This window comes from Gopherus flavomarginatus, chromosome 5, assembly GCF_025201925.1.
Source record: "Gopherus flavomarginatus isolate rGopFla2 chromosome 5, rGopFla2.mat.asm, whole genome shotgun sequence".
NCBI lineage: Eukaryota > Metazoa > Chordata > Testudines > Testudinidae > Gopherus > Gopherus flavomarginatus.
In genome coordinates this window covers 79,072,280-79,097,460 of record NC_066621.1, presented here as the reverse complement: position 1 = coordinate 79,097,460, position 25,181 = coordinate 79,072,280, and the positions used below count along the sequence as shown (strand labels likewise).

Below are 25,181 nucleotides of genomic sequence, written 5' to 3'. Positions count from 1 at the left end.
CTGGAACACAGCATGAGAGAGTCCTTAGGTTAGCACCATAAATAAAGGTTAAAACATAGGCCATTGTGGGCAAGTCAGCTTTCCATGTGGCCAAGCTACTATGGAATCTGCTTCTGGCTCTGGGTAGCTCTGTCTCATGGTCATTCCCAGGTGAGAGCTGCTGAACCCATCCTAAAAGCCAACTCTTATGCAGAGCTTGTTGGCCCATGTTGAGTTTACATGCTCTGCCTGCCAGAGATTTCCCATAAGTGTCTGTTGCTTAGTCCTTGAGGCTTCCATTGTATTTCCATTCTCCATTGGTATAAGTTGGTTTCAGCCAGTCCTTTAATAACCCATTCATTCCACCCCACGCTTAGGTGAACCAACACCGCATGTGTTTAACCCTTTTGTACGCCCAGATAGCGAGGCATACTGAAACTGAGGCGTGCATAGGAATCATAAAAATATTACAGAAAATTCTCACTTGGTGAGAGCTTCCTCATGTTCACTTTTCTTTAGGATCCTTGCATACCGAAAATTGTGTTATTTTTCCAATCCTTCTGCTCTTGAGATACTTTTATAGTCTGCCACTTAATGACTGCACCCCAGATTCTGTTTCTTAATAGGTGCTTGCCATCATATTGCTTAATGTGGAACATGGAGAAATAAGGTGTTCAAAAGAAAACACATTTACTTGCAGATGGAGAAACTTCCATTCTAAACCTCAGTGCATGGGAATTGGTTTCTCTTCCTTATTACTACAGTGCAGTTGCTCAGTCTAAAGTGACACCTATTTGACCTGTAAGAGGGTACTAATAACAGAAGGCTTTTATTTCACAGAAAAGGAACTTTCTCCTTTCATTTCAGCACTGACTATTTTGGTGAATACCAAACAGAGGTGCTACATCTTTTAGATCTGGGAAACTGCATATCATCCCCATGATATTTTGAGTGGTGTTAGTAATTCCCTCGCTGGTTCATTGCTATTGAAGCGTTCGTCTCTGCAGTGTGGTTTGAGTGGGAACTAGTGATAGTGAAAATAGGGATTTGCAGTGCAAGTGTCAAACATTTGGAGGACAGGGCTGAATTCCATGCTTAATTGTGGCCCATCAGTCAGGTTATTAATTCAGGGTGCATACTTTTCACAGCACGCTACTGATATCAACAGGAGGCTTCCACAGAGATCAAGGGGAGAACTGACTTTTATATAGTAACTGTTTAGTTATTTGTTCAGTATGTGATTGTCACAGTCAGAGGGAAAATCTGTTCCCCTTTAAACCATCTCTACTTCTGTCTTTTCTTGTCCTTCCCCATCTCTGTTTTCCCCTTTTCTATGCCTCTGAGTTAATTTTGATACTGAAGTGCCATCACTGGGCTTTAGAATTAATACTCTAATCCAGTTAGTAAGAGGCAGAGTCGTTCAGACCTCAGTGCATTGTTTCAAGCTTTCTGCAGCCTTGGGAAGATGTTACTGCATTGGTTACATTTAGTCCACGTTTGAAAAATTATCTTTGCATCCAGGGTTAGAAATTTTTAAAAATAAACTTTAGATTACATCATGTAGGCTACAAATACATCATGTGGATTGGATCTCAGTAAATTACATTGCTTCTCAGAAAGTGTTGGATTTTTTTGTAAGTAAAGCATTAGAAAATATTTTTAGCTACTATTAAGGGATGGATTATTTGACCTACAGTAGCAAAGAAAATGAAAAGGTGACTGTTAGTGTGTGTTTCCACACTAGAGGAATTGGCTTTTATTTTTACTTCTAAAATTTGCTAACCAAAAAACAATCTGTAAGCACCAATATAATACTTAAAAAATAAAATGTGACTCCAGTTTTCTGTCCCCTATAATCTCATTGGGCCAAAACTTATGTAGCACTTGAGGAGTTTTCTGACATTTGAGATATGATACATCTGATGGACCAACAGAAATGAGTGGCTTGAGTTCTAAAGTCAAATGCCCCTTACTGGAAAAACACTGTGCCTCCACTTTCCCTCCCATTTCAGTTTGGGGGGCCATAAGCAGAAGCACTTCAGCTGATTATATGTGCTGTGATACTACAGGAAAAGAGAGGCTATCTCTGAAACAACCACTACAGCTGGTTGTAAACTTGCAGAAAAATCAGCAAGTAACTTGACTAATTTCCAACAATCTGTAGAGCCGCACAGTAGGAAAAAAGATATCTGCAAATAATGCATTCAACAGCTGAGGGTCATGCCATATAGTTTTTATTTATAGGGCAAAACAACAAAGGGGATTCAGCAAACCAAGGCTGCCAAGCCTATAGCTGTTCCAGTGCAGCATCATTGCTTACGTTGTCTAAGAGCCCAACCACAAAACATCTAGAATGTAGGATTAAAATGTTCTTGCACATCATTAATATGGGACTGTACTTCAAGGACGTGCCTACCTTGGTCAGTGCATCCATCCATATTATCCAATCTGAAGCTATAGTAGCAATAGTCATAAAACCTCTTTAGAAACTAATCTAAAACTCCTCAAGGAATCTGAATGTGCAATGCACACTATGCTTGTGCTTTTTACTAGTAACGTTTAAAACACTGAAGAGTTTTTTTTTTATATGTTTTTAACTCAGTAACTTCGCTGAAAATCCTAACGTTTCAATTACTACTGTAGGTGGGGGGCTTGCCTGCCTGTGGTGTTAGGCGACTGTTGCCAAGGAAGTCTTTGACCTAACCAGAATGTGACTGGGGCTTAAAAAAATCTTAAACAGGCTACTCTGTTAAATATCAGGCTGAGGATGAAGTAAATCTTACCTTTTTCAGGTTTCTCCAATTAACTTTTGCCATTGAGTGTCTTACTGAGCTATCTCTAGTAGCAATGGCTACTTATAGCCTGACTAGGCTAGTTCACTTTCTATCTTTTTTTCTTTAAGCTTCCTGCCTCTTTCCCAATCTAAATATTCATTGATAGGCATATGTAAGATACAATCACAATAAAGCAATCATGTACAGAGGCACCATTATACTTCTCAGTTAAGCTGCTCAGACATGCAAAGGTTTGTTGAGCAGTTTTTAGAGGCTGGATGGTGCTTTGGCTTTGAATTCAGATCAAAATGTACTTACTAGTAGATTCTTGGCCATGTCACAAGAACTACTCATCGTGGCACAACTTACCCTGATTTTCAGTCATTGTTCAGGAAAGCATAGACGCTGATGCTGTGGGTGCTCCGGGGCTGGAGCACCCATAGAAAAATAATAGCAGATGCTGAGCACCCGCTGGCAGCCCTGCCGATCAGCTCCTCCCTGCCCCCCCCAGCACCTCCCACCCACTGGTGGGCCCCAGCTCCTCCGCCACTATCCCATCATCTCCCGCCTGCCAGCAGGCCCCCAGCTCCTCCCCCTTCCTTCCAGCGCCTCCCACCCACTGCGAGCAGCTGTTCAGCAGTGTGCAGGAGGCATTGAGGGGGAGGCAGAGGCAGGGTGGAGGCTTGGGGGAAGGATTGAGCACCCCCAGAGAATTCAAAAAGTCGGTGCCTCTGCAGGAAAGCCCCCAATCTTGAATAACAAGCAGTGCAAATTGGTACTGGGGTGCATATATTGAACTGTGTATGGGAAGTGTGTATAGCATCTTTCCACACTAAGCCCGGCTCTAACCAGTCTTAATGTCACATTTGCAAACACTTAAGTGCATCAAATTCCCAAATACATTACTTAAAATATTTGTTGTAAATAATTTGCATTTATATACTACTCTGCAGTCATTGATTAGCTAATCCTTATCCCGTCACTGTAAAGGGGCGGATGTGTGTTATCCCCGTTTTAGAGCTGAGGCAATTCCCACTCCCCTGGCCATGAAAAATTGCTGATTTTTATTTAATGTTGTCCAGTTGCTAACTATAAACTTAATTATAAGCAGGAAGTTTGTAATGCGTTACACCACATTGTACCTGTAACAACCAGCCTCCGGTTGTAGGTGTAAGTAGAATGAATGTTTGTGTAATGTGACACTGAGATCAGTGTTTGGACTGGGGAGCTGTGAGATTTGAAACTGCAGACGGCTGCTTTGTTTTTTCCGTTTGTTTAGGAGTGAGATTCTTGTGGCAAACCATCTCCTGAAAGCAAAACCATAAAAAGGAAGGTCATGGCCTCTTTCTAAAGTCTAAACTTATCTCCCTTTTCTGTAACAGTAATCTAACAGAGTAGGTGCTGGCCAATGCTTTTCTTATCAGGTGAACAACACTATTTATCTACCTCTCCCCACTTCCGAATCCAATGATCTTTGAACCTCAAAGGCCCTCTGACTCACTACGCACTCGGAGTATTGTTTTAATCCATGTTTTTTCACGCTAGCAGTATTGTCCATTAGTACCTTAATTCAGAATTCTTCTGTTTAACTATATTACTTAACTTTGTACATTCCCATATGCATGTGTTGGTTCACAGCTGAAGGCAGGTACCAGGTAATCTCCGCTGTTCCAGACAAAAATTGAGGAGTTGGGGACAGTATGGGTGTATTGCTATTTGAATTGCATTACATAGCAGCTCTTTTTTTAAATGTGACCTGTGCATATATGAGTGTAAAACGAGGAAAATGATACATTAAACTTTTAAGGGGCACCACTTGAAATCTAGTCAATTTCTTTTCTTAAAGTGGCTTGAGATACACCTGCCCCAAATCCCTTGTCATTTTTATGTCTTGAGCGTTACTTTAAGACATCTTACCTGTGGCTTTTCTCATTCCTGTTGCTGTGTGAAAGACACAAAATAAAGGAGTCTAACCGATTATACAGAGGTAATGGGGAAACTGACTAGACAAAAGTGCTGTCAAATATGAAGTAAACAAACTGGAAAAAATAGAAATACTTGCTTCTCAACTTCTAATTATGGTAATCGTGGGTGTTACTTGTAACAATGGTATGTTTTCACATTTAAAAAAAAGTGAGAGGAGAAGGGACAAAAGGTGCAGAACTCTTTAAATGTCTGATTCCAAATCCTTTTTGTGTGTGGAACAAACACCTATTGACTTCAATAGGAGTTGTTCATGAAATGGCTGCAGAAATGGGAACCTAAATTATTAGCCTTTGTGCATTCTCCTTGCAGGTTTATTCCCAGAATGCTTACCAGTGCAATCATCCAGCTGGATCTGAGCAAACTTAACACTATTCTAACCCAAGGGAATGCTGCTGCAAATGGAATTCTTTTGAAACCTACATACATGTAGTATTCTGGTAACATTAGTTATCAGGATATTTTATGGTATAATTCATGCTAGTTGCTGTGTAATTGCCATTATTTCCAACGACTGCCTTAACGTTTTATTATGACAATATGAAATTTTGATTAGTGTAAGAGAAGACTTTAAAGTAAGGGTAGGGAAAAGTCTGAAATTCGCTAGATTTTTTTTTTTCTTATGCATACATATCACCTCATCCTCTTCTTTTTATGGTAGAGATGCAGGTCACAAATGTCCAGTAGATAATGAAATTCTACTCGAAAACCAACTCTTCCCTGACAACTTTGCCAAACGGGAAATCCTCTCACTGAAGGTGAGATGTCCTAACAAGGGCTGTCTTCTGAAGATGGAGCTGAGACATCTAGAGGTAAGAATCATTTGAAAAAAATGGAAAATAGGTTCCCATTTTGAAATTTAAAAAAAAATCTCTAAAATGACTGTGTAGATGGTCTTCATCTTATTGGTGGTTGTGGTTTCAAATCCGCTGTTTGTTTGATCAAGGGTGGTTCTGTTTCTCTAATTGAAAGAAATAAGTGGCTGATCTTAGTTACCTTACCGCAAGCCATATGTCACAGCTTGCATACAGGAAAAGATAGTGCCTATAATGTTAATAATAGTGGTATTAGTTTCATCATATTAGTCTCCCTTTGGCCTATCTTTGTCACCAACCATATGCTTTCTGTAGCCAGTGTCCAAAATGCCAGTTAATACCTGCTCAAAGCAATCTGAATAAAATATAAACAATTTTTAAATATTCCTGGAAATTGTACAATTAAACAATGTGTTAAACTGTAAAAAGTAGCCATATGATGACTCTTCAGTATTAATGTTTGTGCAGAGCTTTGAATTTATAGTCCTGTTCAATCCTTGGCTCTGCTATGGAGCTCTTACATATGGACTGCAATAAAAGTCATTGAGGTTCTGGGTTTAAGGGCTAATGTGGGCAAATCCTTTTGCAGGATTGGGGTCTGAAAGAATATTAAAGGTGCCAGTTGTATTCCTCTTGGAGCCATTTTGCTCCATCTTGGATATGTATGAGTAGCTGGTACCTGGAGCACTTTTGGGGGTTTCTAATACCACATCGTCTTGTTGCTCCTTATGCAGGAGCATCAGTTGAATTGTGATTTCTGCTCTGTGGAATGCCTACAATGCCAGAGTTCCTTCCCGAAGAACCAGCTGCAAAACCACATGACACTGGAATGCCCACGGCGGCAGGTCTGCTGTCCAAACTGTGCTACATCTATGGCTTATGAAGATAAAGAGGCACGTGTTGAAACATATTGGAGTGGATGAAAAATACTGTAACATTTATCCTCGATTGTTAATGCAGTATCAATGGAGGGTGTTCATCAGGATAGTAAATTGATCCAGAAACAGCTTTGCGTCCTGCTTTGCTGGACATTAGGAGGATGTGACCTCCGGATTGTCCTCTCTTGGGCAGGTGAAGACTAGCGCGCCCCCGCCTTTTTTTGTGTGTGTCTGTGTGTGTGTGTGTGTGGTGTCACGGTGGGGTCATGCTTGGTTAAACCTTTTTTGGAGACCCAATGGTGCATGGGGAGGTAAAAGGGGTTGAATAAGAGGGCACCTTTAATTTTGACCTCACAAAGAGATCTGGCAGCATTAGCATCCCACAGTGACCTTAAAAAGAAAAGGGGGAGAGGCCAGAATAACAGGATAGGACAAAAATACTGGTGTTTGGTGGGCTTTTTTGCTCTGCACACAAACATATTACCTGCTGGAAAGATGGACGAGTGCAGAGAGGGAGAGCTGTACTCCAGTGCCTAAATCTCTGCTTAGAACAAGAGAGTTGGAGCAAAACTTCTGGATTGTGTTCTTAGCTATGATTCTGACTCCTGGGTGACATTGAGCATCTGGCTTCCATGTTTTGAGCTTTCGTTTTCTTATCTCTATATAGAAATAATCTGTCTCAGGGGGTATATTAGGTTTATCTGAAAAGCACTTCAAAATCTGCCATTGAAAATTCCCACATTAATGCACATCATGTTTGTGACACTTTGACCCTTTTTTGTCAAATGTTAAGACTTCTTAATATATTCATATCAATTACACAAGAAAATTATTTAAAATGTTTACATCCTTAATACAGTTAATTAAACCCAAACTTCACAAATGTCAAATGAATCAGAATTTTGTAGAATCAGAAATAGGACTTATCACTATGAATTTCTGATGAGACAAGAATAAAATTCCAGAAAGTGAAAAGACTCATTCAGGAATCTGAAAGGGGGTACTTTCCTATTTCCTAATTAAATCCAGCAAGATACAAAGCTTGAGACTTAAAAAATAAATGATCAAGAATTTTACATAGACATCTAGAACACAGGCTAATCAATGCTCCCTTCTCTTTTAATGATCATTTAATTGTTACTAATAGTTCTCGTTTTCTCTCTCACCTTTTCAAAAAAATGAAGCTTCATGACCAGAACTGTCCACTTGCAAATGTGTTTTGTGAATATTGCAATACAATGCTGATCAGAGAACAGGTAAGAAAGATCCTATCTTTTTGCCATATATCTGTCTGTCAGGTTGGAGTGCATCCTAAATAATAATATTTAACCTATCTAGCTGCAAACAATTTAAGATTTTATGATAACCCATGTAAGTGTCTGATTCTCACATGTCAAACTTCCTCTAAATCCGGGGTTCTCAACCTTTTTCGTTGACTTCCCTCCAGCATGCTATAAAAACTCCACGGCCCACCGGTGCCACAACAGCTGTTTTACCCCGTATAAAAGCCATGGCTGGCATTAATGGGTAGAAAGCGGGTCAGTTGCCTGGGGCCCCACACCACTAGGGGCACCGCGAAGCAAAGTGGCTCAGGCTTCAGCCCTGGATACTGGAGCTCAGGGTCCTGGGCCACAATCCTAGGCACCGGAGCTTCAGCTTTCTTCCCTGAGCCCTAGTGAATCTTAATGCCAGCCATGCTTGGCAGACCCCCTGAAACCTGATCGCCCCCAACCCCCTGGGATCCTTGATCGAGAACCACTGCTCTAAATGGTGTTCCAGTCTGCAGTTGTAGTTCAGGTGAACTTTAAACACATAGTTTGCTGTCAACAATCCATGTTATGCAGAAATCTGGACTGGAACCATGGAGTACATGGCAAAGTGCCTGGCTATTGTGGTGATCGTACATGGAGTCAAATAGGACTTCAAGCAACTGCTTCTACTTATGGCTGATCCTGGAAGGCTAATTTGTTCAGGGCTCTGATCACTTCTAAAGTCAACTGTACACACATTGTGTAAGAATGTGCACTGAGATGACTGTCATTGGAGACGTCCTGTCACTCTCTAGGTCAACATAACTAATCCCTTTCCTGGAGTCTGAAATTTACAGAGAATAACAGTTATCAAGGAATATTACGCTGGGGTGACTTGCAGTGATGTTGCTGCATTACTTTGCAATAATTTACTAAATGCCTTTAACACTTAGTGTTTACTGAAGTGCAAATTAGTGGTGTGTGGTTGCTCATTATTTCATTAAAATGTTGAAATCTGTTGTATTTAAGGATAGCCATGTATTTCAGCTGGATCCTGAGAGTTGGAACGTTGCTGTGCTCTTAACATACACAGTCACCAATTCTTTCATCGTGTTCTGTGATTGAATGGCATAATTTCTTTTCTGAAACAAGAAGGCTTTGATCTGAAGAAGACAATGTAAACTATTAATCATAAAAAAAAAATTAACCTTTAACTCTCATTTTGGTTTTAGATGCCTAATCATTATGATAATGACTGCCCTACTGCCCCAGTACCATGTACATACAGTGCCTTTGGATGTCCTGAAAAGGTAAATCTTTCTTTTATGCACATCAATGCAAAGAGCTCCTCAGTACCTCTCATCCAGTCTGTGTCACAAATTTTCCTGGCTTGATTTTTACAGTTTGACTTTCAAAAGCTGTCAGTATTGACCTGACTCAGCTTCTATTGAAGGCAATGAGAGCTTGATTAGATAAGTGCCCGGATGCTTTAGCAAAGTCTGCCCTAAATCTAATAATTTTCTGGGGTGGTTTTAATTTGGTGTTCTAACCTGTGTTGATTTCAGAGTATATTTTAAGCTTAAATACCAATTGTCTTCTGTAACTTTGCCTTATGAAAGTTTTTAAATGCCAGGTATGTAACTCTTGTAGTTTAGGGAAAGCAAGTGGCGAATACTTCAAATCCACATGATCCTCAAACTTATGATTTTTGGTGAAACAGTGCTAATTGTGGGGAAAGTTTTCCAATTACAGTACTTCCTTTTAACGGTACATTTCTCTCATCTTCAACTGAGTGCTCTCCTTGCCTTCCCTGAATACACTGTCATATTCAGGGCTCTGGTGCCACTACTGCAGTGCAATGTAGGGAATACATTGCTGATTGCTAACAGGATAGTCGCAGTATTAAATTTATGCAAAGTAGTGGAAGAATTCTATTACCTTTTACATCATGATTTTAACAGATCATTTTGACTTAAACGCCATTTTTCTCTACAGGCACATGGACTGGTTATTTTTCTGAGCTGTCTGATCTTAAGGCTGGTTCAAAACAAAATTCTCTCAGTTGGACTTGACTTGACTTTGTCACATCATTTGTTTTGTCTTAGTTCTTGTTCCAGCTGATCTGTGTTAGCTAAAGCCATTTCTATTATGCACTGCAGTTTATCTTTGAAGCCCAATATTTTGTGGCTTAGTTGCAGGAAATGTTTTTGCTGCTTGAGAGTTTATGATGTCATGTCTCTTTAAATTCTAGATGCAGAGGAATGATTTGGCCCGTCATATGCAAGAGTACACTCAGGTTCACATGAGAATGATGGCTCAGACTCTCCGGAGTATTAGTGTTACTACCACAACTCCCATGTCCTACCTCAGTGGCCTATCCTTTGAGCCGTCTGTCTTCTCACATGTCCCACCTGCCACATATGATTGCAACCCAGAAGTTGAGAACTTCAAGGAAACCATTCAGCAGTTGGAAGGTCGCCTGGTAAGACAAGATCACCAGATCAGAGAGCTTATTGCTAAAATGGAGACTCAGAGCGCTCACGTAGGAGACCTCAAACGTAATATCCAAAATCTAGAGGAAAAAATTGCCGAAATGGAGGCACAACAATGTAACGGCATTTACATCTGGAAAATTGAGAACTTCAGTACACATCTGAGAGCCCAAGAGGAAGAGAGACCTGTTGTGATCCACAGCCCTGGCTTCTACACTGGGAAACCAGGCTACAAACTGTGTTTGCGCCTGCATATCCAGTTACCAAATTCTCAGCGGTGTGCTAACTTTATATCCCTCTTTGTCCATACTATGCAAGGAGAATATGACAGTCATCTGCCGTGGCCATTTCAGGGCACCATACGACTTTCTATTTTGGATCAATCAGAGGGACTTGCAAGGCAGAATCATGAAGAAGTAATGGAAGCCAAACCTGAGCTTCTAGCCTTCCAGAGACCTACAATCCACCGCAACCCAAAAGGTTTTGGTTATGTGACATTCATGCACCTGCAAGCTTTGAAGCAAAGAACCTATGTAAAAGATGATACTCTTCTGGTGCGCTGTGAGGTTGTAACGCGTTTAGACTTGAACAGTGTACGGAAAGAGGGCTTTCAACCTCGCAGTACTGATGGGGCTGTATAGTCTGTTGCGCCCTAACTAAGGGAGCCCCACACTGCTGTTCTTCCACAACAGATTGGAAGGACAAGAGCATGAACGAAGGGATTTTCCAGAGGGGAAAAGCTTCATGATAAGAGCAATTATCTGGGTTGAACAATGCCATTCTGCTTGCTAATGCAGCTAATTTAACAGAATAGAATTTGCTGCCTTTGGTAATACAATCTTTTCCTTTGTGGGTCATGTATTAAATATTTCTTCTTCTCTGTTAATGTATTAAGCTAAGTGAGGGAAGTATTGCTGTGTTATCAAAGGTGAAATTCTTCAGTAAGAATTTATTCCTACACTGGAGGAGTTTGGGTCAAATTCCACTTCTAGTGAGTAAGTGAAGCATTGAAGCTGAATGCCCCAGATGTCCTAAATACGGAAGTATTGAAAAGCTACTGAAAGGGGCAGAAAGCAGGGGATGAGGATGGGGAAGCAGCTGGGAGGAGTGGAGGTCATGTGGGGGTGGTAGAGGATAAAGCAGGGGGATTATTTGGGGCTCAGGCTAGCAGTGCCTAGCATAAGGGGACTAAGGGCCAGGGGACAGGCAGGCTGAGAGGGGTACAACTAGTTCATGCTGGTCCAGGTCACATCTCCCTGGGGAGTTAACACGGCAGGACCCAGAATCCCAGGGAAGTTTCTCCTGTATGCACCTGGGAAATGGCACCTCCAGCTTCTGGCTCCAATTTCAGCTAGTGCTCTGAGATCATCCCCCTCCATGCCCTTCCTTGAGGGCTAAATAGCAGCTGCCCCCACTGACCACTTTGTATATGCCTGTCTGCCCCTCTGTCCTGTGGGATCCTTTCTGTGCTTGTGCACCTGCCTAAGTGCTTCTGTCCTGATTGACCTCTTGTGCTCCTACCCCATAGACCTTCCCCCCGTTTGTCCTGCTCTCTGCCCATCTGCCCTTCAGTCTCAGCTGGTTTGTCCTTTTGTCTGTCAATCTCCCTCTCACCTATCTCAGCCAGAGGCATGAAGCACGAGGGCCAAAACTCTGCTGCTGCTGGTGAGGGCTCCCGACCAGACACAGTAGCCTCTTGTCCCTGGGAGCATCTGAGCTGCCGTGCACCCACTGCCACCATCTTAGAATCATAGAATATCAGGGTTGGAAGGGACATCAGGAGGTCATCTAGTCCAACCCCCTGCTCAAAGCAAGACCAAAACAGGTCACTGCTGAGCATCTGCTTTAACTAAAATAGATATGAAGCCGCCAGGAGGCTGGTGGTGGTGCCAGTGCTGGGACAGGCACCAAGTGGAAGCAGCGTACAAAGTTGTGACCAGCTGCTGCCAGCAGCAGAAACACTGAGAGAAGCAGCAGCATGGCAGGGAGCAGGGGCTGAGCTGGGCAGGGTAGGTGAGTAGAGGCCCCCACTATGGGTCGGTGTCATGGGGCTGCTCTAAGGGAGACAGTTCAGAGTGACGGTTTCCCCTGCTATCTAGAGAGGTGGATTGACTTCATTGCCACAGCTGCTGCTTAATAGTACCAGAATGGTGTTCTGGCGTGACTACATCACTGCCCGGGGGGATACAACGCACGTACTGTAGCGGAAGTGAACTAGCTGAACTATGAAAGATGGTCTCATGCTACAGATTCAGGAGATATTCACCTTGGAATACAGACCAGTCTAAATGGACTTAAATCCAAATGGCAAGAATAGAGGAAGGAAACAAAAGTACAGACTGTTTAAGTGCCTTTATAGCTTAGCCAGGGAATGCACAGCAAGGGAAACTCCAACACTTTGAATTTACCATGTTCGTTTTGGAATATGAAGTAAGATTAGGTCTCAGTCCACGGTCCCTAGACATCTGTCGGTCTCTCTCTATCTTCCTCCTCCCAGGGAATTATGTTCAGAAACATTCAAACAGGAACCCGCATGATGGTGTTGAATCAGAAACATTCAAACAGGAACCCGCATGATGGTGTTGAATCAGAAACATTCAAACAGGAACCCGCATGATGGTGTTGAATCAATCTTGGACTTCTGAAAAGCTTTCTACAAAACCCATGCAATACAGCCCCAGAGAAGGCTAAACAAACGTTTCTGCTGAATGTGCTGAGATTACTGAGGAAATGCTGATAGAAACTATGGCTTTTAGGCCTCCCTGTAACTTATTTATTCTTTTTCCCCCGCTCCCATAATGTGTGTGTTCACCTTGTTTGCAATTGTGTAAAAACATGGCTGACACTCTTCCACTATAACTAAGGTGGTGCTGGATTGGTTAAAGTTCTGCATTGGTAGGGATGCTTTTTGTGGTGGTAAGATCATATTGGCGTGAGAATTGTTCGACAGAGAGGAAGAGGATATATACTAGGTGGCTCAGCGATCATGGAAACTTTTACCTCTTGGTCACACCTGACTTATGCCAAACTTACCAGAGATCTAAAAGCATTCCTATCAAATGGCACTCAAGTGGCCTGTGTGAAATGTGGTGGAGGGTCTGTCACTAGTTCTCAGCAAACAATTGTCCACATAGTGCCAAAAGTAGTGATGGCTTGTTGAACTAGAGAGCTTCAGGGCATAGTAGATTATCCACCCTCACCACCTAGAAAAGAACAGGATGGTAGCCCGCTATTAGGGCAGTATTGGTGAACTTGCATTGCTATGTGTTCTTATAATAAACAAGCACATTCTAGTTTCTGTAGTGGCATCTTTCACAAACACTACATTTATTTAAAAAAAACCCAGAACACCTAGGAGATTCCTGTGCCTATTCCTTGGCTTTCTAGACTGATTGTCTGCATCCCATGTTAATGTTGTAGTCTTGTTCATTAGAAGCTGGTTAGTCCAAACTCTCTGCTGCTAATAGGAAAATAATGGATTTTAATGTATAGAATTTTTTCAACTCTACAATATGTTCAGATTTGTATATAGACACAGAGATTACTTTTTTAAAACACAAAAAAAGCCTTATTTGTCCTGTGGTAGGCATATAGACAATCTGATACAGAAAATACGGAACCAGGCTGTGCATAAATGTATGAATATCTCCCAGTCAGCATGGAACATTTTTCTGATTTGAGGAAGCTGGCAAGTGGGGTTTGCCTCACCTCTGTTGTGTAAATATTACTACAGGGCAGCCCAACAAGGACCAACCACAGGGAAGGAGGAGAGTTAACGCACAAAGGTCCAGTCTGTTACAAAATTCATTGCCGGAGCACCATGTTTATAACAGGTGGTTTTATGTGTGTGTGCTTTGGGTTGTTTTTTTTTTTTTCCCCCCTCCCACCTGCATGGGATCAGAAATGTACTATGCCCTGGAAGACCACTGTTTTCATGGCATCCCAGCCTACTAAAATATGTAATGTGAATGGAGTGTGGGAGGGAATGTTATTTTGCAGGCTGAGTGGCTATACTCTGCACATCTAGACCACCTTCTCCAGGGAAAATACTGACAAACGTGAGGACAGACTTGTTGAATTGAGTATCTGCATGTATGGGTTTGCTGCTTAAGGGACAAAATTTGTTCGTGCCCAAGATGTTACCAAACAGTTTAGCTGGAACCATATTTAGACAAAGTTGAAGCATTCTTAATGCTAGGCTTTGATTGTGCTTAACAGTGTAAGGCATTTGTGTTGCATGATCACGTACACATATACCAATTCTCCGCTTCCTTTTCAGGCAGCCATTCTTTTCTAAGGACAGACTTGCTTCTCATATTCCTCCTCTCTTTATTGCATAGGAAATAAAATCAGATTCTTTTTCTGGGGACAGAGGAAGAAAGGAGGAGTAACTTCTAACTTATTCAGGTACTTCTTATTTCCTCTGGCTCCCTCTTCTTATAAATTGTATAGTGCATCATTTAAAAAAACCTGTCCCCTATGTACGGGTCTTTGAAGTGCCAACTTAACACCTCTAGGAGTTCCATTTTAATTACCCTTTCAAAATCGTTAAGATTTGTTTTTACAAAAGACCGTCAATTCCCAGGCACAACTATCTGCTTTTTAAAAATCTCAATCTAGTCTATTTTTGACTTGAAATGAAATTCAACATGGTGGCAGCTCTGTAGTATATGTAAGATTTAATTATTTCAGTTGGATAATGTAAAATAACAGCCTAGTAGGAAATAGAAAAGTTGGTGCATGGTACACTGGCAGAAAAAAATGTGTAACATTAACAGTTTTTGCTGCTGCTGATATTGTATCTATTGCGTACTTATTAAAGGTTGCACTATGGAATTCTAACCTAATGCCAAGCTGATTTAACCACAAGGCTTACATGGGAGACTTTCTGAGCTGATATGTTAAATATCAGCCAAATATATTCTCTCTTACTAACCGTATGTACTTATCTATGCAGACCTCTCAAATACTTAATGTGAAAAAAAAATTTATCTTTGCTACAGTGCAGTTCCAGAATTGTCTGTCACATCACACGTGGGAATGTAATTTCAGCTGGTGGAAAGAAATTTGTAGAACTTAAATGCTGGATTGAGTTGCCATCCAGATATGTACAATCTCAGTTGTTAGTTATTTTATTTCATCTCTTTTTGAGCTGGCATTGTTTGAGAGTTCAATTTCCATGATAAAATACAGCTTTATAGTGTATTTGCTTCACCTTTTCCACTAGAGGTCTGTTTTCTTCTCTTTTAAGAAATCATTATGCTATGACGGTTGAAGAATGATCTTGAAAAATACTTAAAAGGAGAATGGATTTTGGATCACAACTGCCACAGATTTAAGAAAATTTCTGAAATAAAGCAATCTAAAACAAATGTGGAGTTACAAGGATTAGCCTAGTTTTCAACTGTTAACTTTTTAAGGGAAGTGCTGAATTTAGGCTTTGTGTATAGTTCTTTCTCTGTAACTCTTGGTGCTTTTGCAATATTTTGTGTGTGTGTGTGTGTATAAATATAGATATAGATATATATATACACACACACAATCTTATGTTTAGAAGCTGGATTACTTTCCCCTTCTATTTTTTTTAAATCAAATTTCTGTTGCGTATGTCCAACAGTCTTAGAATAATAGAATTGTAGGCCTGAAAGGAACCTCAGAATATCTTTTAGTCCAGTCCCCAGTTTTTCCCCTTAGACTTGCTTCCTATAGGATCTTACCTACCAACTCCCTGAGTTTGCTAAAGCCTGCCTTCTTAAAATCCATTATCTTTATTGTGCTGTTTTTCCTCCTACCATTCTTTAGAATCATGAACTCTACCATTGTGTGATCACTTTCACCCAAGCTGCCTTCCACTTTCAGATTTTCAACCAGTTCCTCCATATTTGTCTAAATCAAGTCTAGAACAGCATCGCCCCTAGTAGTTTTCTCTACCTTCTGAAATAAAAAAATCTCTAATACATTCCAAGAACATGTTGGATAATCTCTGCCTTGTTGTGTTATATTCCCAACAGATGTTTGGGTGGTGATGGGGGACCTCACTACCAAGTCCTGTGTTTTGCATGATTTTGTTTAGTTTTTAAAAAAAGTCTTATCTACCTCTTCTTCCTGAGTAGGTGGTCTGTAGTAAATCCTTGCCATGACATCACCTTTGTTTTTTATCCCTTTTATCCTTACCAGAGACTTTCAACAAATCTGTCTCCTATTTCCAAGTGTATACATTTAATATATACACAAAGCAACATCTCCCGTTTTTTCCCTGCTTGTCCTTCCTGAGCAGCCTGTATCCTATACCAATATACTAGTCATATATTATCCCACCAAGTCTATGATGCCAACTATGTCATAGCATTTTCAATAATTAGCATTTCTAGTTCTTCTTGCTATACTTCCTACATTAGTGTACAGACATCTAAGATACTTGTTTGATTGCCCCCTCCTTTTTCCCATGTTCTCTTTTGTGTCTCCCTTATTCCTGCTATGTGTTCTTTATGTATGGGTGTACTTGCAAGGTTGCTGCTCTCAGAATTCTCTGGGTGTCATATATTGCATATGAGACTCCTTTTTAGCTCAGTGTCCCCCTGCAGGGCAGGGGGAGTAATTCTTTAAAAATTATCAGCACATAATTATATACAGACAATTATATTTGTGAGATGGAAAAACTCATTCTGTGGGCTGGCTATGTAGCAAGTGGTCTTGTCTATTGAATTATTTAAATCTGGTAGTAAACAAAATGGATGGCCTTTGTTTTCCTTACTAGAAGACATTCTTTTTCTCATCAAATGTGCACTAATGCTTTGGTGCAAACAAGTACTCTCGTCAGTGTTATTGAAGAAACACTCTGATCTGCATTTGAACACAATGCACACACTGCTGGTTTCACTGAAGTATCTCTCAATAGATTAATATATTTTGTAACTAATGCACAAGCTTATTTCATTCAAACAACTTTTTAAAAATAAACTTTTCCAGTACTAATTGTGTATTTTTCTCATGCCTTGGGCATCCTTTGTCTGATGTGGGTTGAGCTATGCAAAAAGTTACAGTCAGCCCTTCTTTAGGCAATGAACCTTTAACCTATAGTCAAAACATTTTGGGCTGAAATGAAAGTGAGCCTGCCTTAGGTTTCGTGATAAACTTAATGATAAGCACTTCAACTGCAGAGGCCCAGCTCTGAGAGATCATGGAGGTTGGTTCATTGACTCCAAACTTCATAGTGGACACAGCCTGTTTGCTTTATGCTTTGCTCAGACTAGTGCTCCTAATCTCTGCGTGAATGCTAAATTTCCTCAGCTTTGTTTCAAGGTGGGTGGGGGAAGAGTATTCTGCTTCCAACATTTTTAAATACTAAAACCATTCTAAAGTTTCCTCTTTGGAAGAATGTGTCTGTCTTTAAGAGTCATAGAAACTGTTAGGAAGCAACATGATCCTAATTACTATGAATGTAGTAGTATTTAATGTGCTAAAAAGCCAGTCATCATCAAACTAATAAAAGGGAGAGGTCAAATTTGCTTATTACAGAAATGGGTTTCCAGATACCTTCATCTGTTGCATTATTTCCTTTGCCCATATTTCAAAGTGTGTAATCATGTACCTTTGGATAGATGGAAGAAAAATATGATCACTTTTTGCAGTAAAATATGACATACGCACTTGTGTCTAACCATTTTTCAGGTAAAGAGACAGGCAGTTACAAGGTATCTCGCTAAACTGTGCGTATTCCCCAGTCTGAGTGCAAATGTGGGTGCATAAACATTGTGTATATTAAGAGGTCTGCCCTCAGTCTTTGCCCCACAGGTGCTTTCTAAAGCTGAAACCTTGAATTATGGAGTCATCCCCAGCCCAGTTTCCTATTCTTGCTAATCCAATAAAACATGCAGCTGTCTGAGCTGTAGGGAGCAGTATATGGTGATTTCAGCTCAGCTGTTGAAGAGGCTGGAGCTGGTGCCTACTTGCTTTCTGTCAAAATAAGGTCTTCAACTGATGCCCCAGAGCTAGCTGCTTTTTGGTGTGGCTTTACCTAGTTACTGGGTGTGGCTTTACCTAGTTACTTCCGCCTAATCAGGCGGAAGAGGTGGATGAGGCTTTTTTCAAACAACTAACAAAATCATCCAAAGCCCAAGATTTGGTGGTGATGGGGGACTTCAACTATCCAGATATATGTTGGGACAATAACACCGCGGGGCACAGACTATCCAATAAGTTCCTGGACTGCATTGCAGACAACTTTTTATTTCAGAAAGTTGAAAAAGCTACTAGGGGGGAAGCTGTTCTAGACTTGATTTTAACAAATAGGGAGGAACTTGTTGAGAATTTGAAAGTAGAAGGAAGCTTGGGTGAAAGTGATCATGAAATCATAGAATTTGCAATTCTAAGGAAGGGTAGAAGGGAGTACAGCAGAATAGAGACAATGGACTTCAGGAAGGCAGATTTTGGTAAGCTCAGAGAACTGATAGGCAAGGTCCCATGGGAATTAAGACTGAGGGGAAAAACAACTGAGGAAAGTTGGCAGTTTTTCAAAGGGATGCTATTAAGGGCCCAAAAGCAAGTTATTCCAATGGTTAGGAAAGATAGAAAATGTGGCAAAAGACCACCTTGGCTTACCCTTGAGATCTTGCGTGACCTACAAAATAAAAAGGCGTCATATAAAAAATGGAAACTAGGGCAGATCACGAAGGATGAATATAGGCAAATAACACAGGAATGCAGAGGCAAGATTAGAAAAGCAAAGGCACAAAATGAACTCAAACTAGCTATGGGAATAAAGGGAAACAAGAAGACTTTTTATCAATACATTCGAAGCAAGAGGAAGACTAAGGACAGGGTAGGCCCACTGCTCAATGAGGAGGGGATAACAGTAACGGGAGACTTGGAAATGGCAGAGATGCTTAATGACTTCTTTGTTTCGGTCTTCACTGAGAAGTCTGAAGGAATGTCTAGTATAGTGAATGCTTACGGGAAGAGGGTAGGTTTAGAAGAGAAAATAAGCAAAGAGCAAGTAAAAAATCACTTAGAAAAGTTAGATGCCTGCAAGTCACCAGGGCCTGATGAAATGCATCCTAGAATACTGAAGGAGTTAATAGAAGAGGTATCTGAGCCTCTAGCTATTATCTTTGGGAAATCATGGGAGACGGGGGAGATTCCAGAAGACTGGAAGGGGGCAAATATAGTGCCCATCTATAAAAAGGGAAATAAAAACAACCCAGGAAACTACAGACCAGTTAGTTTAACTTCTGTGCCAGGGAAGATAATGGAGCAGGTAATCAAAGAAATCATCTGCAAACACTTGGAAGGTGGTAAGGTGATAGGGAATAGCCAGCATGGATTTGTAAAGAACAAATCATGTCGAACAAATCTGATAACATTCTTTGATAGGATAACGAGCCTTGTGGATAAGGGAGAAGCGGTGGATGTGATATATCTAGACTTCAGTAAGGCATTTGATACAGTCTCGCATGATATTCTTATAGATAAGCTAGGAAAGTACAATTTAGATGGGGCTACTATAAGGTGGGTGCATAACTGGCTGGATAACCGTACTCAGAGAGTAGTTGTTAATGGCTCCCAATCCTGCTGGAAAGGTATAACAAGTGGGGTTCCGCAGGGTTCTGTTTTGGGACCGGTTCTGTTCAATATCTTCATCAACGATTTAGATGTTGGCATAGAAAGTACGCTTATTAAGTTTGCGGATGATACCAAACTGGGAGGGATTGCAACTGCTTTGGAGGACAGGGTCAAAATTCAAAATGATCTGGACAAGTTGGAGAAATGGTCTGAGGTAAACAGGATGAAGTTCAATAAAGATAAATGCAAAGTGCTCCACTTAGGAAGGAACAATCAGTTTCACACATACAGAATGGGAGGAGACTGTCTAGGAAGGAGTATGGCAGAAAGAGATCTAGGGGTCATAGTGGACCACAAGCTTAATATGAGTCAACAGTGTGATACTGTTGCAAAAAAAGCAAACGTGATTCTAGGATGCATTAACAGGTGTGTTGTAAACAAGACACGAGAAGTCATTCTTCCGCTTTACTCTGCGCTGGTTAGGCCTCAACTGGAGTATTGTGTCCAGTTCTGGGCACCACATTTCAAGAAAGATGTGGAGAAATTGGAGAGGGTCCAGAGAAGAGCAACAAGAATGATTAAAGGTCTTGAGAACATGACCTATGAAGGAAGGCTGAAGGAATTGGGTTTGTTTAGTTTGGAGAAGAGAAGACTGAGAGGGGACATGATAGCAGTTTTCAGGTATCTAAAAGGGTGTCATCAGGAGGAGGGAGAAAACTTGTTCACCTTAGCCTCCAATGATAGAACAAGAAGCAATGGGCTTAAACTGCAGCAAGGGAGATTTAGGTTGGACATTAGGAAAAAGTTCCTAACTGTCAGGGTAGTTAAACACTGGAATAGATTGCCTAGGGAGGTTGTGGAATCTCCATCTCTGGAGATATTTAAGAGTAGGTTAGATAAATGTCTATCAGGGATGGTCTAGACAGTATTTGGTCCTGCCATGAGGGCAGGGGACTGGACTCGATGACCTCTCGAGGTCCCTTCCAGTCCTAGAGTCTATGAGTCTATGGGTTACCACATTCCAAGGAGTTTGATGCTGTGCGAGCTTCAGCTCCTGTTCTGTGACCCACTTTGTCATGTAACTGTCAAATGAGTTGGATGAAAGGAACTACATAATTGCTAAACTGCTTAGATATATTAAAGTGATTATTTAGCCTGTTGTTGAACCTGTGAACAGTGTACAGAAGGAAGTGAGGGATAGCTCAGTGGTTTGAGCATTGAACTGCTAAACCCAGGTTTGGGAGTTCAATCCTTGAGGGGGCTAGTTAGGGATCTGGGGCAAAAATCTATCTGGGGATTGGTCTTGCTTTGAGCAGGGGGTTGGACTAGATGACCTCCTCAGGTCCCTTCCAATCCTGATATTCTATGATACTTGTCTGTCTTGCACAGTATCAGTTCTTCTCCTGCAGAACTTCTAGTCATCATAACACTCACACCAGAGACCCTACAGGTTCTACCTTAGATTGTTGTTGCTTTTATAGGCTCATAGTTTGTAGGCTTTGCAGAAGAAGTGCGTTGGAAGGATGAATAGTAATGAGCCTGTGTGGGAGGATAGGAGTTTCCACCACATCTGAATGAACATCTTCAGCAAAGTGCCACCTAACATAACACTGCACCATCCAATTCAATACTTCATGCACTTATGTACACCTACTGCTTTGACCTCTGTTCCTGTATGTTTTTAAGTTAATCTTGTGAGTTTCTCATCTGAGTATTAGCCAGTTTCATCCTGCTTAAATTGAGACCTGGCTAGGTTATAGCCTGTGGTGATATGGATGTAGGATCTACTTGAACATTCTTTGGTAGTTTTCCATGATAGTCTATTCTCCCTTGAAAGCTTGGAGCAGTAATATGCATAAATACTCTTGTAATTCATCAGTTACAGGGCATTCACAGCTGCAGACAATCCATTAAATTCCCCTGCTTCCTGCTAACTCAAAAATGAGTGAAGCCCTGCTATGAGAATACACTAGCTCTGAAAAATGTGGCTCTACAGTGCCTACCACTACTGCTGTTCTGCCTTCTGCAGCGTAGTGAAACTGCCTTCCATTTTAATTTCTTTGTTACCCATCTATTGCAGCGGTTCTCAACCTCTGGTCTGTGGACTTAGTCTAAGGGGTCTGCAAAAAACTTACGACTAAAAACTGACTGATCATAAGTCAACTATATGAACAGACAATAGATTCCCAAAGGGGTCCACACCTCCATTTGAAATTTTTTAGGGGTCAGCAAATGAAAAAATGGTTAAGACCCAATGATCTATTGCTTTCTCAATAGATGAAAAGAAAGAGACAAGAATCTTAACTTCATTGGCTGCTGCTTGGAGATGCCATTAGCTGAAGCACTGGAGTTGTCTGAAGACTCGGAAAGTTCTGACACTGCAGCAGGACTGTGTTTGGTAGCTTTTCTTACTACCATGTGAACTAGGTGCTCTTTGTGGATGCTAGCAAAGTATGGAGAAAGAAGGAGTTATGTGTTTTTTGTTTTTTTATAAATGTTGTTTTGCCCACAGATTATCTGCTAACTGCCTGGCTGCCAGCGTTCAGTCAATAGTGAAGGGGAAAGCAAATAGAAAACCAAACAATGGCAAAGATAAGGCACCTGGCATGAACAGCTACAAAGGAGTTAAGGTAGCAAAGGCTGGGCCATTGATTGGGAACAAACAACCTGCTTGGCTCATAGTTTACTCTTCCAAAACCTGATAGCGTAGGATTAAATGGAATTATAAACCTTTAAAGATTGCAAGAAGACAGAGCATGCTGTGAGGAGGACAGTCTGTTTCTGCCAGCCAGTGATGGGTTTACATGAGCTATGACGAGAGAAGTTAATCTTAGTAAAGAAATGTGTATAGGACTCTGTGTTAACCCATTTTCCTAAATGCTGTGTTTCCTTGAGCAGTTGAATACTACTAAGTTTTGATGATGCTGTTTTTGAGTCACTTTAATCAGCTGCTGTTACAGGTGCCCAACAGAGTCAGGCCTGTTGGAATAACATGGTTGTGTAAACAAGGGGCTGCAGCCCAGAGACCTGGTCTGAATGGTTGGAGTAGGTGGTTCCACACAGAGTGAGGCACACAATGATGCACTCAAGTGACCACAAGAGCTCTATGGCACAGCTCACCTGGTAACCATGACACACATTCTGCAGAAATGTATGCTTTCGGCCACTGGAGTGCCTCAGATAAATCCCATTCCTCAATCTCAAGTAGAAGAGTAGATTCTTTCAAACCCTGGGATAGTATGTGCGGGCTCAACACTTTTATTTTTGGTTGTTTTCTTTCCTGCTTGCTAGTGTTTGTTTCCCACACAACAGGTTTGTTTCTATTACATCCTTCTACAAAAGAGAAATAGTTCAGGCTGGCAGCTGTTCTTCAATTCTCCTTAAAACAAGATCAGCACTCCTAGGATTTATGACTCCACATTGAAAATGTGGATGTTACATATGGGTTTCTTATGGTTTTAGTTTCTTAATGTAATTTGTAACCTTAAGCAATCAATATGATTCACTCAGCAAAAGTATCCAATCTGAACTAGCTTTGAATTCTGTTATTCAAAGCTCTGGTTTTCTGTTTCTCCTTCAATTTTCTAGAAAAGAAAGTGAATTAAGTGTCGCTTTTTAAATGTCGAAGAGTCCTGTGGCACCTTATAGACTAACAGACAGGATAAGGTAACAGATAAGGTGCCATGGGACTCTTTTGTTCCTTTTTGCAGATCCAGACTAACACGGCTACCCCTCTGATAGTAGACATTTAAAGTTACAGACCCAGACCTCCACATTTTCCTGTGTTCCATTTACCTACTGCTTCTAACCTTTGAATTCTATGCATTGTCCCTAAACCCATTGACCCTGCTTTTGGATCCCCTTAAGGAATAAAAACCCTATGTCTAATAATACTTATGCTCCACTCTCTATCCAAGGATCTCAGTGCTTTGCATAGGAGGGTAACATCCAAGGCTGGCTCTAGCAATTTCGCCGCCCCAAGCATGGCGGCACGCCGCAGGGGGCGCTCTGCCTCTCACCGGTCCCGCTGCTCCGGTGAACCTCCCACAGGCGTCCCTGCGGATGCTCCACCGGAGCCACGGGACCAGCAGACCCTCCGCAGGCATGCCTGCGGGAGGTCCACCGGAGCCACCTGCCGCTCTCTCGGCAACCGGCAAAGCGCCCCCAGCAGCATGCCACCCCAAACACGCGCTTGGCACACTGTGGCCTGGAGCCGGCCCTGGTAACATCATTGTATGTAGTTTACTGATTGGAAAATGGAGACATAAAGAGGAGACGTGACTTGCCCAAGATCACAAACCAAGCCAACAGCTGAAGCAGAGCTAGCATGCGTCTCTGTGCCTGTATCAGGAAACACCCTCCCCGTTGCTGTGTTGACACTCTGTGTATATCCTCACTCCCCTTCTACAGGAAAAGGTAGGGCAGGCTCAACCCACTCTTCTTGCTGTCTGTGGACAGACCTTAGTGGTGTCCATCTACTGCCCCATAGCTCTCCTTTATTAGTATTAATATGTTAACTACTAAAGTAACTAACATTTTATTTAGCCTGTTGGCAACATAAATAATATTTCAAAAATCTGAAGATTCTTGTACTGACTCATCAACTGCCTGGCTGAGGCAAAATCTCCTGTCTTTGTTTCCTGCCCTCACTATGTGGTGGCAGTGCCCCTGAATGATGGGCATTCTAAGTGCCTTTTTTGCCTTGGAGATGGCCACATTTCCGATGAGTGCTCCAGCTGTAGATCTTTCTCCACATGGACCCAGAAAGCCCATGATACTAACCTGAGTGATCAATGAAGGGCACTTCTGACTCAGAGAATCCTGAGTTGAAAGGTTGTTCATCTTCTCATAAACAGCATTTAGTCAGTGCTCCAGTAAGCCAGGATGCTACCCCTAGTATCCACATCTCTGCAGCTACCAAAAGGCCTCAGACATCATCTAGAGGTAGAGAACAATCAGTACAACATCCATGAGTCAGTCAGTCTCCTTTTGCTGATTGTGGCAGAAGGGAACACCGTTCTAAGACACAAACATGGCACTGATCACCTTTTCCGCTATCGTCAAAGAGAAAGCTGAAGAGTTCTGATTTCGTCTTGGTGTCTTCTTCGAAGCCTGACCCACACTGCAAATCAGCTATACCACCTGATACACACTCTATGGTTGGGTGACCAGATAGCAACTGTGGAGAAAAAACGTGACGGGTGGGAGGTAATAGGCACCTATATAAGAAAAAGTCCCAAAAAATGAAACTGTCTCTTTAAAAATGGAACATCTGGTCACCCTACTCTGTGGTACCATGCCAATTGAGGTTGGTTGTCAACCTTTCTATATCAGCACCAGCTACATTGGTACTGTCATCACTAGATAGAGCTTGCACCTTTAGCCATACCTCAATGACTGACTGATTTGGATGCCGTATGAATGGTTCTCCACCTCTTCTCACAAGGAC

At 41.5% G+C, this 25,181-nt stretch overlaps 1 protein-coding gene across 2 annotated transcripts in view; it reads left to right on the top strand.

Annotated features, from left to right (window-relative positions):
* Nucleotides 1-12,715, top strand: part of TRAF6 (TNF receptor associated factor 6) — a 39,106-nt gene extending 26,391 nt beyond the window's left edge. For both annotated transcript variants that reach the window (XM_050955375.1, XM_050955374.1), the window contains exons 3-7: nucleotides 5,398-5,548; nucleotides 6,286-6,444; nucleotides 7,614-7,685; nucleotides 8,912-8,989; nucleotides 9,931-12,715. In XM_050955375.1, coding sequence (XP_050811332.1) covers nucleotides 5,398-5,548; nucleotides 6,286-6,444; nucleotides 7,614-7,685; nucleotides 8,912-8,989; nucleotides 9,931-10,812 — 1,342 coding nt within the window. In that variant the 3' untranslated portion in view covers nucleotides 10,813-12,715. The remainder of the gene's footprint in view (nucleotides 1-5,397; nucleotides 5,549-6,285; nucleotides 6,445-7,613; nucleotides 7,686-8,911; nucleotides 8,990-9,930) is intronic.
* The last annotated feature ends 12,466 nt before the right edge of the window (nucleotides 12,716-25,181 follow it).